At 35.0% G+C, this 13,763-nt stretch overlaps 1 protein-coding gene across 3 annotated transcripts in view; it reads right to left on the reverse strand.

Annotated features, from left to right (window-relative positions):
• Window positions 1-13,763, reverse strand: part of Strn3 (striatin 3) — an 83,273-nt gene that overhangs the window by 15,206 nt on the left and 54,304 nt on the right. For 2 of the 3 annotated variants that reach the window (XM_051145856.1, XM_051145863.1), the window contains 5 exons: window positions 9,971-10,111; window positions 5,738-5,871; window positions 4,073-4,248; window positions 3,858-3,905; window positions 3,455-3,576 (listed from right to left, as the gene is read on the reverse strand). In XM_051145856.1, coding sequence (XP_051001813.1) covers window positions 3,455-3,576; window positions 3,858-3,905; window positions 4,073-4,248; window positions 5,738-5,871; window positions 9,971-10,111 — 621 coding nt within the window. The remainder of the gene's footprint in view (window positions 1-3,454; window positions 3,577-3,857; window positions 3,906-4,072; window positions 4,249-5,737; window positions 5,872-9,970; window positions 10,112-13,763) is intronic. The other variant, XM_051145871.1, reaches the window with a different exon arrangement.

Consider the following 13,763-nt stretch of genomic DNA (forward strand, 5'->3'; position numbering starts at 1 on the left):
TACTATTTTGCTTATTTATTTATTTTTATTCTCAAAACACAGTTTCTGTGTTGCTTTGGCTGTTCTTTTTTTTTTTTTTAAATTCATATTACATCTCGATTGTTAGCCCTTCCCCTGTTTCCTCCCATTCTTCCCTCCCCTCCCCCTTCCCCCCTTCTCCCCTCCCCTATGTCTGTGATTGAGGGAGACCTCCTCCCCCTATATATGCTCTTAGAATATCGAGTCTCTTCTTGGTAACTTGCTATCCTTCCTCTGAGTGCCACCAGGCGTCCCTGTCCAGGGGACGTGGTCAGAAAAAGGGCACCAGAGTTCGTGTGAGAGTCAGATCTCACTCTCCACTCAACGGTGGAGAATATCATGTTAGTCGGCTAGGTCTTGGTAGGGGTCGAAGTTACTGCCTATATTCTCCTTGGCTGGTGCCTTAGTTGAGGAGGACCCCCAGGACCCAGATCTGCCCTGTCATAAAGTTCTTTTTGTAGGTTTCCAGGACCCTGGGATCCTACTATTTTCCCCATTCTTCCATGCTACTCTCGCCTAGAGTCTCAATCGGATGTCCTCTCCTCTGACCCACTTTCTTGGTAAGTAAAGTTTTTCATGGTACGTATCCCTTGGGACTAGTGTTTTGATATAAGTGAGTATATACCGTTTGTCTGTCTTTTTTTTGATTCTGGGTGAACTCACTCATTCTAATTCTAGATCAATCCATTTTGTCCACAAATTTCGGGAATTCCTTGTTTTTAATAGCTGAGTAGTACTTCCATGTGTAAATGTACCACAGTTCTTAGTCCATTCTTCTACTGAGGGGCCCTTAGGCTGTTTCCATGTTCTGGCTATTATGTATAAAGCAGCTATGAACATGGTTGAGCATATGTCCCTGTTGTGTGGTAGGGCATTTTCTGGGTATATTTCAAGGAGCTGGGATAGCTGGGTCTGAGGAAGCCCCTATTTCCCATTTTTCTGAGAAAGCGCCAGATAGCTTTCCAAAGTGGTTGTACTAGTTTGCATTCCCACCAGCAATGAAGGAGTGTTCCTCTCTCTCCACATCCTCGCCAACATGTATGTATTCCTCACACAACTTTGATGGAATTTCTGAAACCTATTACCACACCAAAACAACTCATGCTAAAATCAGCAGTGATCACAATTCTATAAAATACAGTAAGTGCTTTTCTTTGATAACATAACATTTATTCTTTCTGGTTAATAATGCTTTTTATTCATAAAATTTGACAAAATGTTAAAGTGGTTCTTTCTGTGGTCAATACTCTGCCATTTAACCTCCTGTTCAAGATCTCAGTGACCTACATGTAGTACTTGCAGCCTCCTTCGTTTTCGAAATTATTTCCTTCTTTGGGTGGTATCCATAATTCCAGTGTACTCAACTTCTTACTGCTTTTAGCCAATGTTAGGTCTAATGAAGACTCAGTCTCAGGTTATCATGTCTTGATTCCTATTCATTCCTTTATATGCATCCATAGGTTTATATTCCTACTCATTTTCATTCTCTCATAGGCTATTGCTATCACAATGAGTTCTATTATCTACACAGAACTCTAGTGATGAAAATGCTCTACAATTAGAAAGTGATGATGACTGCACAACTGTAAGCACACAGTACAAACTACCAAATTAAGCACCTTAAAACAACCAATTTTATTCAGGTGGTGGTGACACATGCCTTTGATCCCAGCTCTCAAGAGACAGGGGCAGGTGTTTCTGAGTCTCTTGGTCTACAGAGTGAGTTCCAGGACAGAGAGGGCTACACTGAAAAACCCTGTCTCCAAAATCACACACACACCACAAAAAAAAAAAAAAAAGAAAAGAAACCCCAACAATTTTATCAATAAAGCTGTTCCTTTCCAGACACAAATGAACCAAGTCTAACCTATTACTTCATCCACACAATTTATCAATAAAATATTATATATTACTGTGTATATGTATTAATTATTAGGGACGCTTTTATCCCCTGTATATATTAAATACGCTCCTTCAGAAAAATTATACATGTGTGTGTGTACTACATGTGGGCCTAGTGGCCATGGAGGTTAGAAGCGGGCATTAGGTCACCTAGAATATAAATTAAGGGTAGTTCTGATCCATGAGGTCAGTGAGGAAAATTGAACCTGGATTTTCTGCAAGAACAAGCGTTTTTTTAGGTACGAAGCCTGTCTGCAACACCTGACCCCACTTCTTAACCATTCTACCATCATTATTCTAAGCTTGGCAATGTCACCTCTCATTTCCTAGGTAACTCCTATTTTTCCCCTGTTATTGCAGCTGAAATCAGTCCCTTTTTGTCTCATGGTCCTTAAAACTTGACTCTGATTTTTTTAAAAAAAGAAACGACACTTGGACGTATTTGTTCTTGATTAAAACTTAAATTTACACGTTCAAATATATCAAGCGGCCCTTGTTCCTGATTATTAAAATAGCAGCCAAATATTCATGAGCTCGCGTTGTTTGTGGCTAACGTCGTCGGTCCCCACATTGCTATAGTGTGAGGCATAATGGTGAATATTTTGTTCGAAGAAATCAGATGGATGTGAAATAAGCAAAGGACTGGGGAAAGATTATAGTTAATCTTCTAGTGATAATAAAATATAGTAATCTGTATAAGAATAATGAGTTATAACCTGTTTTACATGAGAAATTAGGTATGGTCTATCTTTAACAATGATTTTCAAGCTGTAAGTAAAAGTTATGTTTTGGTTTTCGTTTTGAAATTAAAGAATGTTCTGTCTTCCATGAAGCTGCAGTAAACTGCACCCTGACTGTCCCCACTGTATCTGTTGTCTTTCACTTAGTATTTAAGAATTACATACAGTTTCTTTTTTATTTTTATTTATTTATTTTGAAACAGAGTTTTCTCTGTGTAGCTTTGGCTGTCCTGGACTCGCTTTGTAGACCAGGCTGGTCTTGAACTCACCAAGATCCATCTGCCTCTACACCCTGAGTGTTGGGTTTAAAGGCTTGTGCCACCACATCAGGCACATACTGTTTCTTGAATTTAAAAAGGTTCCACTCTAATTTTTTTTTTATTAACCTCATGAGATTAACATTTAAGAAATATGTTTCGCCAAGCATGGTGGCGCACACCTTTAATCCCAGCACTCGAGAGGCAGAGGCAGGCGGATCGCTGTGAGCTCAAGGCCCAGGCTGGTCTACAAAGCTACTCCAGGACACCCAAGGCTACACAGTGAGACCTTGTCCCAAAAAACCAAAAAAAGAAAAAAGAAAAGAAAGAAATATGTTTCAGACACAACAAAATACTAATCCATGCCCTAAAATACTTACGGCATGACATTTCTCTTTTTAAATAAAGAAACTATTTAGTAAGTAGAAGAACTAAAGGAACAAATCAACATGTTTGAACTACTTTGTAATAACATGTGAACTACAGAATTTTGTCAGCTCTATTAGCTAAAAAGATGCACTGTGCCTCACTACTCACCGTATGTGTCATAGGGATCCACGTTTGGACTAGGCATGTTCCACCACTGAATTGTTGCGTCAGTACCACCACTAAAACACTGCTCTCCATTAGAGCTGATAGCTAATGATAGAACAGGGCCACTGTTTCAGAAGGAGAGAGGACAATTAGCTATAAATTCTTGTAAGAAACGCAAACCCCCATTGTCCTCAATCCATTCATTTATGAGGCACCTAAAAGCAATTTTAGGTATTTTTGTGCAATTAAAAAAGTGCTATTAGATCATATTCAAATATAATTAATCAAATGACGAATTATTCAGCTAATCTTCTCTAACTTCAAAATGCTGAGGAAAACAGGTCTGGAGACTGCTAACAATGAACAGTAACTATTGCTCATTAAGTACTAATTCAAGAAAACTTACATGTGGGCCCTGAATGTGTAGATGGGCTCTACATCTAAAGAGGCACTCCTAAAAGAGAGGAGGGGGTGAAGAAAAGGAACACATTAAGTCATCACAAATCACTAGTTGGTGTTACAGACGCACTGTAAGTACAAGACAGGGAAAAACAATAAACAAGCAAACAAAGGATTCATATGAACAAAACTAGAGGGTAAAGTCAGTATTAAAATACTTGCTTTTTGGCAGGAACCGTTTTTTGCAAGTTCCAAAGTTTGAGGGTGTGGTCCTCAGAAGCAGTAACCAGCACAGGTTCTACAGGATGAAAAGCTAATGCTCTCACTCCATCAAAATGACTACGCAGTGTATACTTGGGGTTCCAAGTCTTTCGAAAGGCATCTTTATTGGCAGGCAACTAAAACGAAAACACACTATTTACAGGTAAAAGTAATAAACTCAAAGGCATGTGGACTTTTTCTGTTTTCTTTTGGTGTGTTTAATATCTATATCTACATATCTATATCTAGATATCTAGATATATGTGTAAGCCTTTTATTAAACTATCCAGGGGCTGCTTTAGTGTACCTTAAAAACTTCAGAGAAAGTCTGTCTCTTTATTAAGAATTCAGAAAAATAATTTTGTTAGACTTTCAAACACCCAAGTCAAATGAAAAGTTCCTGAATCTGTTTTCACCTAATTATCAAGTTAAATCCAAAGCTCCTACCAAATGTCAGATGAGAACAGAAAATTGCCACTGCCGTAATAATTTACAGGAAAGCAAAACAGGAATATAAAAATTACCAAATACTCAAGAATATAGTAAACACAATAGTTTTCATTTATGAAACTGACCAACATGTAAAAAATTTCAAGGCGGAAAGTTAAGGACTTTTAAAACAATGAACTAAAAATAAAAAATAAAACCCTTTACGAATACTTTCCTGCCTTCCCCCCCCCCCCCCCTTTTAAGACAGACTCTCCTGTCGTCATGCTGGCCTTGAACTTACTATACATAACAGGTATCATGAACTTCCCGTCCTCCTGGCTCTGTCTCCCAAATGCCTAAGAATGCAGGCATGGGCTACCTTGCCCAGTTTATGTGGTGTTGGAGCACTTTTTCAAATTCTTGACATTAATAAAGCTTAATCTTTTCACCTTTATTTCTACATCAGTAAAGATAAGCTGTAAAACCAGTTCTAAGGCAGTTAAAAGTTTATTATAATTTATGTGAAAATATGCTTTAAAAATTATTAGTTAAGAACAACTCAGCCCACGAAGGCAGGAGGTATCTTTAAAAAGCATCCTAACTTAAGCATAATTTTTTTTAATGTTTAAAAAAGAAATTTACTAAAAAATTAAAGTTAAATTTTAAAAATCTAAACAAATATTGTTAGCTTTCAATTGAGTATTTATGGCTGGAAATAGCCACTCAGCACTAGTCTAGTGCTGACACAGTCCTTCCCGTGTTCTTTCTCAGCCCTCAAGTAAAGTTAGAACATTCAGGAAACAATACAAGCTAACTGTGTTGTGACTGGCAAAAGCTCAAAAACCAAACATGGGCTTTTTAAGACTTATCCTGAGGGCAAACCTCTGATTTCTATAGTGTCTAATTTGTTAATACCAAAGTATGGCTAAGACTGAGTAAATAAGAGTACTCAAGATATATTTATCAATCAATATTTTAAAGTAATAACTCTAATCGTCTACCTAATCCTCCAAATTTCTTAAGATTTAAACACCACAAAGGAAAAATTTAAAGCAAAACTACATGTTATTGCAAATCAACACATTGCCACACTTATCTTTCCATGCACCTTGACATTAATTCTCTTTTATAAATGATTCCAAGAATAAGGAGCCTTCTATTAAGTCATTAAAAAATTAAAAATAAAACTGCACTTACATCATAACTATAGTCTGCATCATTTGTTACCGTCAAGTCTGCAAGGTCTCCAAGGCCCAGTACACTTAACAAAACATCATCAGAACCCATAATAAATGACTTGCCTCCTCCAGATGGAAACGTTATTGGTTCAGCTATAAAGAACAAAACCGCTTCTTAAAATGCTGAAAAATCATACAGTTCAATACAATATTGTGGGGAATTTAAGCACGAAACAGTAACAAAATTCAGCACAATATTATGAATTCTACTTCCCACTCCACACACAAAAAAAACCCTATTACTGAGTAGAAATTTAAAAAAAATATATTGAAACTACAATGTAGTAGTTATCTTCCACAAGTTGAATATACATTGTATATGTTATCCCAGAGTGGAGGCCAAACACAAAAATTTTGTCTATTTATATCCCTTACAACTTCAGTCAATTAAAACTGGACAGTTTTTGATTAAATAATCAGATTTCAGCCACCTATGGGGAACAATGTCTACCAGTCTCCAAATAGCTCATACAGTATTTGTTTTAGAAGTCAACAGTGACTGCTAAATCCCTGTACTTTCTGAAGAAGTGAAGGATGTCACAGTTTCCAGACACTCTGCTTATCCAGTCTATCAGCTAGTGCCAGCAATATGCTAGGAAAAGATGGTTCTACTATTAATAATAGTGGCCCTAAAAGGACCACTTTCCAACCTGAAAACTTTCACTATGGTTTCATTTTAATATCTTCTTTTATCTATTATGATATTGCTAAAGTAAAAAACCTACTAATTTACACACTAACTGCAAAACTTTGAAGTTTCAGATCAGAATGGCTGCTTCAGTGTCAGTGCAAACTGAAGGGAAGCTTCACTCGACTTAGTTGTCTCATCTGTGTCTTGTGCATTACAGCTTTCTACACTGATAGCACAGTTCGAATTAAACTGCCATCATTTAAATGACTAACTGTAACCAGAGTGTTGAAAGTGTAAGTAACAATTCTCTATATAACTTTAAGTGCTTTGAAATAAAAATAGTAACATTAAGATGGCAAAAAGGAAACACTATTTAAAATAATTACTCAACCTAAACATTCAAAATTCAGGAACCAATTTTTGAAAGTTATTCTAAAATTCAGGCTAATAAATTATGAAAATTCCTATAAAATGGCATATATATAATACACTACAGGAAACAGGCATAATGAAATATACTAATACTAATCCATTAATAATACTGAAAATAATTCATATAATTCATAAATGATACTACAAATAAAATTGTTAATTTAGAATTCTTTATTTTATTTTGTGTAATTTGACTAAAGTGGTTCCTTAAATGACGGTGTAATTCAGCAACTAATCTAATTTCAAAATGTTTCATAAAATAAAAAATGTGTGAGATGTTAAGTATCTCACACATCAAACCATTCTTATGCCGGTCACTATGACAAATCATCACGCGGTGGTCGTACCTGAATCTGAACAATACACAGTGCTGAGCTCTCCTATCCACACCACAATCACTGATAATACACGCAGCAAAGAACTGTGAGATCAACAGTATAAGAATCACACGAAAACTTTCTCAAATTTTTACCAGTACAAAAAAGTTCATGATTTATTTCTAAGATAAGCAATTTCTTTCACTAGCAACTATACAAATATTCATTAACACAAACTTAAAATAACTTTACCATTACAAATCAATTCATTTCTTTACAAATTCTTCTTTTGGATATTATTATAATCAACCACTGACCAACGCCCAGGCTGAAGAAGAGAAGTGGCTCAACAACTTTGGTTACTTAACAACAGCACTATGCTCACTCCTAAAATTAATCTTGCAAGCCACAGCTCCATGCCTTCTCTCTATAGCTACATATATTTGTTTAGATCTAGCAAACTGTCCTGGTCTCTTGATGCTTGTTTACATATGTATACACGCAAAATATTTACGTTTTATATTTCTGCTCTATTACCTATTTTTGTAGCATATAGTAATCACAGCAAATTTTTTATTTTTTTGTTCCTATGTCTCTGCTCAAAGAATGTCTTATTTTACAAATCATTTTAAGTTAATATATAATTACCTGTAGCAGTGTATAGCATAAAAACATAATCAACAATTTAAAATGAAGCTATTGGCTACTTTATTTTGTTTATTATTTATTTTTAGGCAAGGTGTTTCTATATAGTCTTGGCCATCCTGTAGCTTGCTCTGTAGAGCAGGAAATCCTCAATCTCAGAGACCCTCTTGCCTCTGCCTCCTGATTGCTGGGATCAAAAGCATGAATTTCATTTTAATGTCAGAAATGTTTATTAAGCAGAACTGTCTTTCATGTGAATCCTAGGGGTTATGAGAGAGAGCCTTCCAAAAAGGTCCTTTTTAAGAATCCTGTGACTAGTTCTCCTTTTGGTGGACAGAATGACCAAGGAAACCTGCAACTCATATCAAACCCTGACGCGAGAGAGAGAGAGGAAAGAGAGAGAGAGAGAGAGAGAGAGAGAGAGAGAGAGAGAGAGAGAGAGAGAGAGAATACAAATACGGATGTGTGTGTTTGTTGCCCTGTTGAACACAGGGCCTGGCACATTGTTAGACAAGCACTCTGCCGCTGAGACACACCCCCAGCCCCTTTCCTCTAATTTTATCAAACCTAAAGAACACACAGACAAATGATTGATTCCATTATGCCAGGGGCAATATGAATATAATCTTATCTTTAGTAACAATAGTTTAAAAAGATGGGATGTTAGAAAACAATATTTGTTCTTTATAATAAATTGACATGTAACATGTAATTTTTCCAAAGCACCAATTCTTTTTTCCAAAGTCACTAAAATAGACTATAAACTAGATTAGACTTTTCCAATCTCTTTAAATGACAAGTTTTAGGAAGAGTCACTCTTAGAATGAAATGAAGGCCTATCTGCCCATTTACCCTTCTCTGTAGCTGAGATTAGTGACTTCCTTTCTTCTAAACCCATATTCACACTCTGAGTGCTCTCTTTCTACACTGACTTTTTATAGAGCAAAAGCCTACTGGATTTTCCCCAAAGTTGCTTTTAAACATTAAAAAGTGTTCATATGACCACTTTAACTTTGCCATGAACTACAAAATCTGCAGTCTAAAGTGTTAAGTAACAAAATTTTGGTATCCTGCACTACATATTACTTGGAAAAAGAAAACCCCAAATATAAAACAATAAAAACAGTACAGCTAGTGTCCATATTTCAGAAAATAATAAAAGAAAATAGCTCAATGGAAATGAGTACAGAAAAAAAAAAAAACCAAGATTATTTCAACTTCCATTCTTTTGCATTAGTTTTATTACATGAGTTTTTAAATCTTTCTCTAAAATTTTCTGTGAGTTAAAGAAAAAATGTAAGAAGTTATAAATATGAGGAAAACCACAAAATTCTTAGACTTTGCTCTAAGAAAAGTATGTCCAGAAAAAAATTAGAACAAGATGGATACAAGCATTTGAGAAGGGCAAACTTGCAGAGCAAAAAGTGTAAGCATAAATAAAAAAGTAAAACTCCATAAAATTATTCATGTGTTATTATACATATATCATATTAAAACAATTTGGGTTAAAAATTGAGATTAGTTAAAAGTATAACTTCACCCAGAATTATAAATTAGTCAACTATATCCATGAATCTTTAGGTAAAATCAGTTTCAAAATATGTTCATGTAGTATTTTTACTTCCTCTGTATAAATTCCTAGATAAATTTTAGAAAACTCATTACTAGGTCAAAAATACTTGCTAAAAAGGGAAAAAATGATGTTCCTTATCCTAAAATGATGAACAGTTACATCTATTTTAGCAATAATCCATAAGCTGCACATCACGCCGCCTAGCTTTTATTAAGTGGTAGCTATTTAACAGTAGCTGCATTTGAACCACACTACAAAGAATGCTTTGTCCCCATCTATCTTATTTAAAGTTTCCTTATTAAATTGTTCTTCTTCTAATACTAGACTTGTAAGCTAAAGTTAGGTTTATGGAAGGAACTCTGAACTGACCTATGATGGAAATAGCTACATCAAATATAAAAACAAAAACAATTATGGAGAACTAGAAGACATGTTTCATCCCTGAGCGGTTGCACCAAGAGCTGGCCCAACACCTCTGAAGACCATGCAGGATGGTCTGCAGCGTTTCACACACAGCGTATCTGCAGTATTAGGAAGTGACTTGGAGTTAAGGAACACAGCAACACAGACAGACATGATGGCTAGATGTTGTACCTTCCTCTGCTCTTGCACCTTCATGATCAGTCATTCTAGAAGAAGCTGACCTAGACTGATTAATGATTCCTGAAGGGATGTGGGGCAGCTCATCATCTCCCAGATCAGCTATCATGTCGCAGAGGTTTGTCCTGTTGACCCCTGTAAATTAACGTCAGCAGTAGAGGTTCATGTAATAGCTACCGCTTGACTTGCTGGCAGCCTTAGTAAAGCAATTTACTAACAAAACAGGCTATTACAAAGTCTAAGTTATTAAAATATCTTATATATCATTTTCCAAAATACACTGAAAATGTTTAAATATGTTGCATAGTCACTACGTTGTGGCTCTTTGTGGCTACTAGATAGATCAGTATTTGAAACATATATTGCGGATCAAGAGAGAAAAGGAAAATTTCTATAATTAACCTTGGATGCTATAAGCTCAGCCACAGAAAATGCTACTGAATCAATGGAAATTGTTGATATTTGAAGCAAATATTTACTAAGAAAACAAACCATGAGCCTTTCAACTTAATTTATTATTTTAAAAAGTCAAAGACATACATACAAAATGACTTTATGAGGGTGCAACAAACAATTAACTTTCCCTGCTGCTTTTATATATATTCCTGCCATATTAGTATAAATTTGTCATTCCCAATTTAACCCAATTTGTTATATTTGTTTCTTAGAATTGTTTACCTCAAATTTTCACTTTTCCAAATTTGGAAACAATTTGTCCACGTTCTTTGAATTTCTTATAATGACAGAAAATGTCAGTATTATCATAGGCCATAAATTTAGAGATTAATAATTTCAACTACTGCCTAGAAAATATAAAATTCAAAAGCTTTAGCAGTTATGGTATGCTCTTAACTATGAGTTACATGGTATCAAGGACTTAGTTTTAACAATGTCAAAAAAATTAGAAATTTTAAATCAGCATAAGATAAAAGGAATTAAAATAGATCCAAGATCAAAATCATGACCTCATATTCACTAGCACCAACATTACTGAACTAACTAAACTAAGCTGCTGTGTGATTAAAGTCACTAGTGGGTATTTGAGTATCAGTTAGTCTACCAGGAATGTCATTTTATCTATGTATCCGTAATAGAAGAGGCAACTTAATGCCAGGATATGATGGAAATCAGTGAAATTCTGCACACTAAAGTAATTGCTAACTAAAAATGGTTACTAAACTCAAATTTTGAATGTGTGCAAAATATGTTACCTTCTGGATTTTCCTAAAGAATTATAATGGAGAAACTCTGTCACCTGGGCATTTTTTCCTTGCCAGTGAAACAATCATAAATTCTCTAAATAAAAGAAAAAACAAAAACAAAAAACACCAATGCTGACTGGATATCCAACAAGCAGTAAAATTCAATGTGAAATAATCTTTTTCACACATAACTTTCTGATTTGTATAATTACTAACACTATTTAATTTCTGCAGTTAAAACTGTGAAATCAAATATTATTAATTCTATAATTTAGACAAGAGGAAAATAAGTTATTTTTTACAAAAGAATTTTCCTATAAATTGTTCTTCAGAGTAATCTTTTCTCAACTTCGTTAATCAAGACTCTCATTCTTATGATTTACTATACGGGACTTAAGGGTTTGTTTGTTTGTTTTTTACTATCTTCAAGCCCCACTTACTATCAAATTGAATACTGACAAATTAAGACTCCCAAGTTATCACATTTATTCTACTGCTTCTGTGCTCAGCAGTGTCAAGAGGCACTTAGTACTTCTTGAATCAAGACTGCTAAAATCATCTACTTAACCTTGCACATGTTTCATGTTTTGAGTTTTCCTAAACCGTATTTTCCCTTGATCCATAATACAAATTCCCTTAAATGTCCATACAGTGCTGCAAGTTATTCTGTTATGCATTCTGCAGCACTTGATTGTATCTGCCCTCTCCAATTTCTATACATATACTGGTATATTTGGTTATATCTGCCCTCTTCAATCCTGTCTTTCTGTCTGTCTCTCTCATGCATGTATATGTTCTGTTCAGTGTGCTTGGCCTACCGAAATTCTATGTATTTCTCTAACCAAATCTATTTCCTCAGAAAATAGTTTACTGATTTTTCCCCAATATATTTTTTTATTTAAAGACTCATTTATTTTTTTTGTTATGTACGCAGCACTGCCTGCATGTACACCTGCAGGACAGAAGAGGGCATCAGAGGACATCAGATCACATTGTAGATGGTTGTGGTTGCTGGGAACTGAACTCAGGACCTTTGGAAGAGCAGTAAGCACTCTTAACCTCCGAACCATCTCTCCAGCACCCCCTATATATTCTTATTATTTGTCCATTTTCTTTAAAATTAATTTTGCTATAACAAACATTGTAAAAATTCTAAAGCTTTATTTTGTTTTACAAAATGTGCAAAAATAATTTCCTAAGTAAATAAAAAAAGCAGAGATAAAATATTAAAGCCATTGCTTAAATTTAATCCAAAATGACATGATTAATATTATCTTTACATACTTACAGCTAAACATTAGTCTTTGAGTAGCACAGTGCCAAGTTTAGGAGAAGATGAAACTTCTCTGCTCTAATACTAGTTTCTCAAAAGCTGTCAAAAGATGAAAGCAGATTTCATAACCAGAGATCATAGTCTTTGCTCTGGATTGCAGAGCATCTCTTAACTCCAAATTAATCAGTGTATTTACTTAGGTACTGGGGACTGAACCTTAGGGCTTGAACATACTAGGCCAGGGCTCTGCCACTCTGTGTCAAGACTGTGTCCACCTTTTCAAGTGTAAGCTAAATGCATCTTAATACTCATTTTAAAATTTTTAAATGATTACCAATAATGAGAAAATTGTAGTCATATTAGTATGAGACTATTATGCCTACTGCTAATACCAATATTCAAAGACATAAACACTCATTAATTACTCATAAAAACATTAGCTAAGTCAGGTATAGGACACACACCTGTAATCCTGGCACTCGAGAGGCTGAGACAGAAAGATTGGGAGTTTGAGATAAGCTTGACTATACAGCTACTTCCACATTGGCCTGGATTACACAGTGAGACTATCTCAAAAACAAACAAACAGCAACAAAACAAAACAAAACAAAGCAAAAAACCTTAGTTCCTATTTATTGTAGGGATTTAAAAGAGAAATATTTTTCAGTGTGTGGTGGCTTATACTTGTAATCCTAGCAGTCTGGAGACAGAAATAAGAAGACCAAGAGTTCGAGACCAGCCTGGGGTATAAAAGAAATTCTGCTTTAAAAGAGGGGTGGGGAGAGGGAAATCTCTAACTTTTAATTGAGAAACGCTACTATGACACAGTGCGTCTACCTCTTGGCTGTGACTTCCAGATTTTCCATAAATGTACATTCCTCTAAAAGACTGTAGCTAATGGAAAATATTATAGACTGACCACTATTGTTTACACCCATTTACACACTCAAATGTTACCTTCCTTTACATGCCATTTTTAGCACTGTTTCCACATTTAAAACCAGCATTTTCCCTTTCTCAATATGGCTTTTGCTATAATTAATATTTTCTTTAGCAAAACTAATGGTTAGAAGGCAGTTTTATTTCTGTCATTATAATTAAAATAAACCTTTCAGATTGTAAGAAATAACCTCAGTGTCTCGGAGCCACACAAAAGGAATGCATACAAAAACCAAATCTCTCAGCCAGAGAAATTCTTTTAAGAACGAACCTAAACTGCTAACATTTTAGAGCCAGGTTTTAGCCCTGATATAGGTGGTGACTATGTCTCATGCCACTGGTGGGACTCAACTTCATAATCAGACCTGATCTA

The sequence above is a fragment of the Acomys russatus genome, chromosome 1, assembly GCF_903995435.1.
Source record: "Acomys russatus chromosome 1, mAcoRus1.1, whole genome shotgun sequence".
NCBI lineage: Eukaryota > Metazoa > Chordata > Mammalia > Rodentia > Muridae > Acomys > Acomys russatus.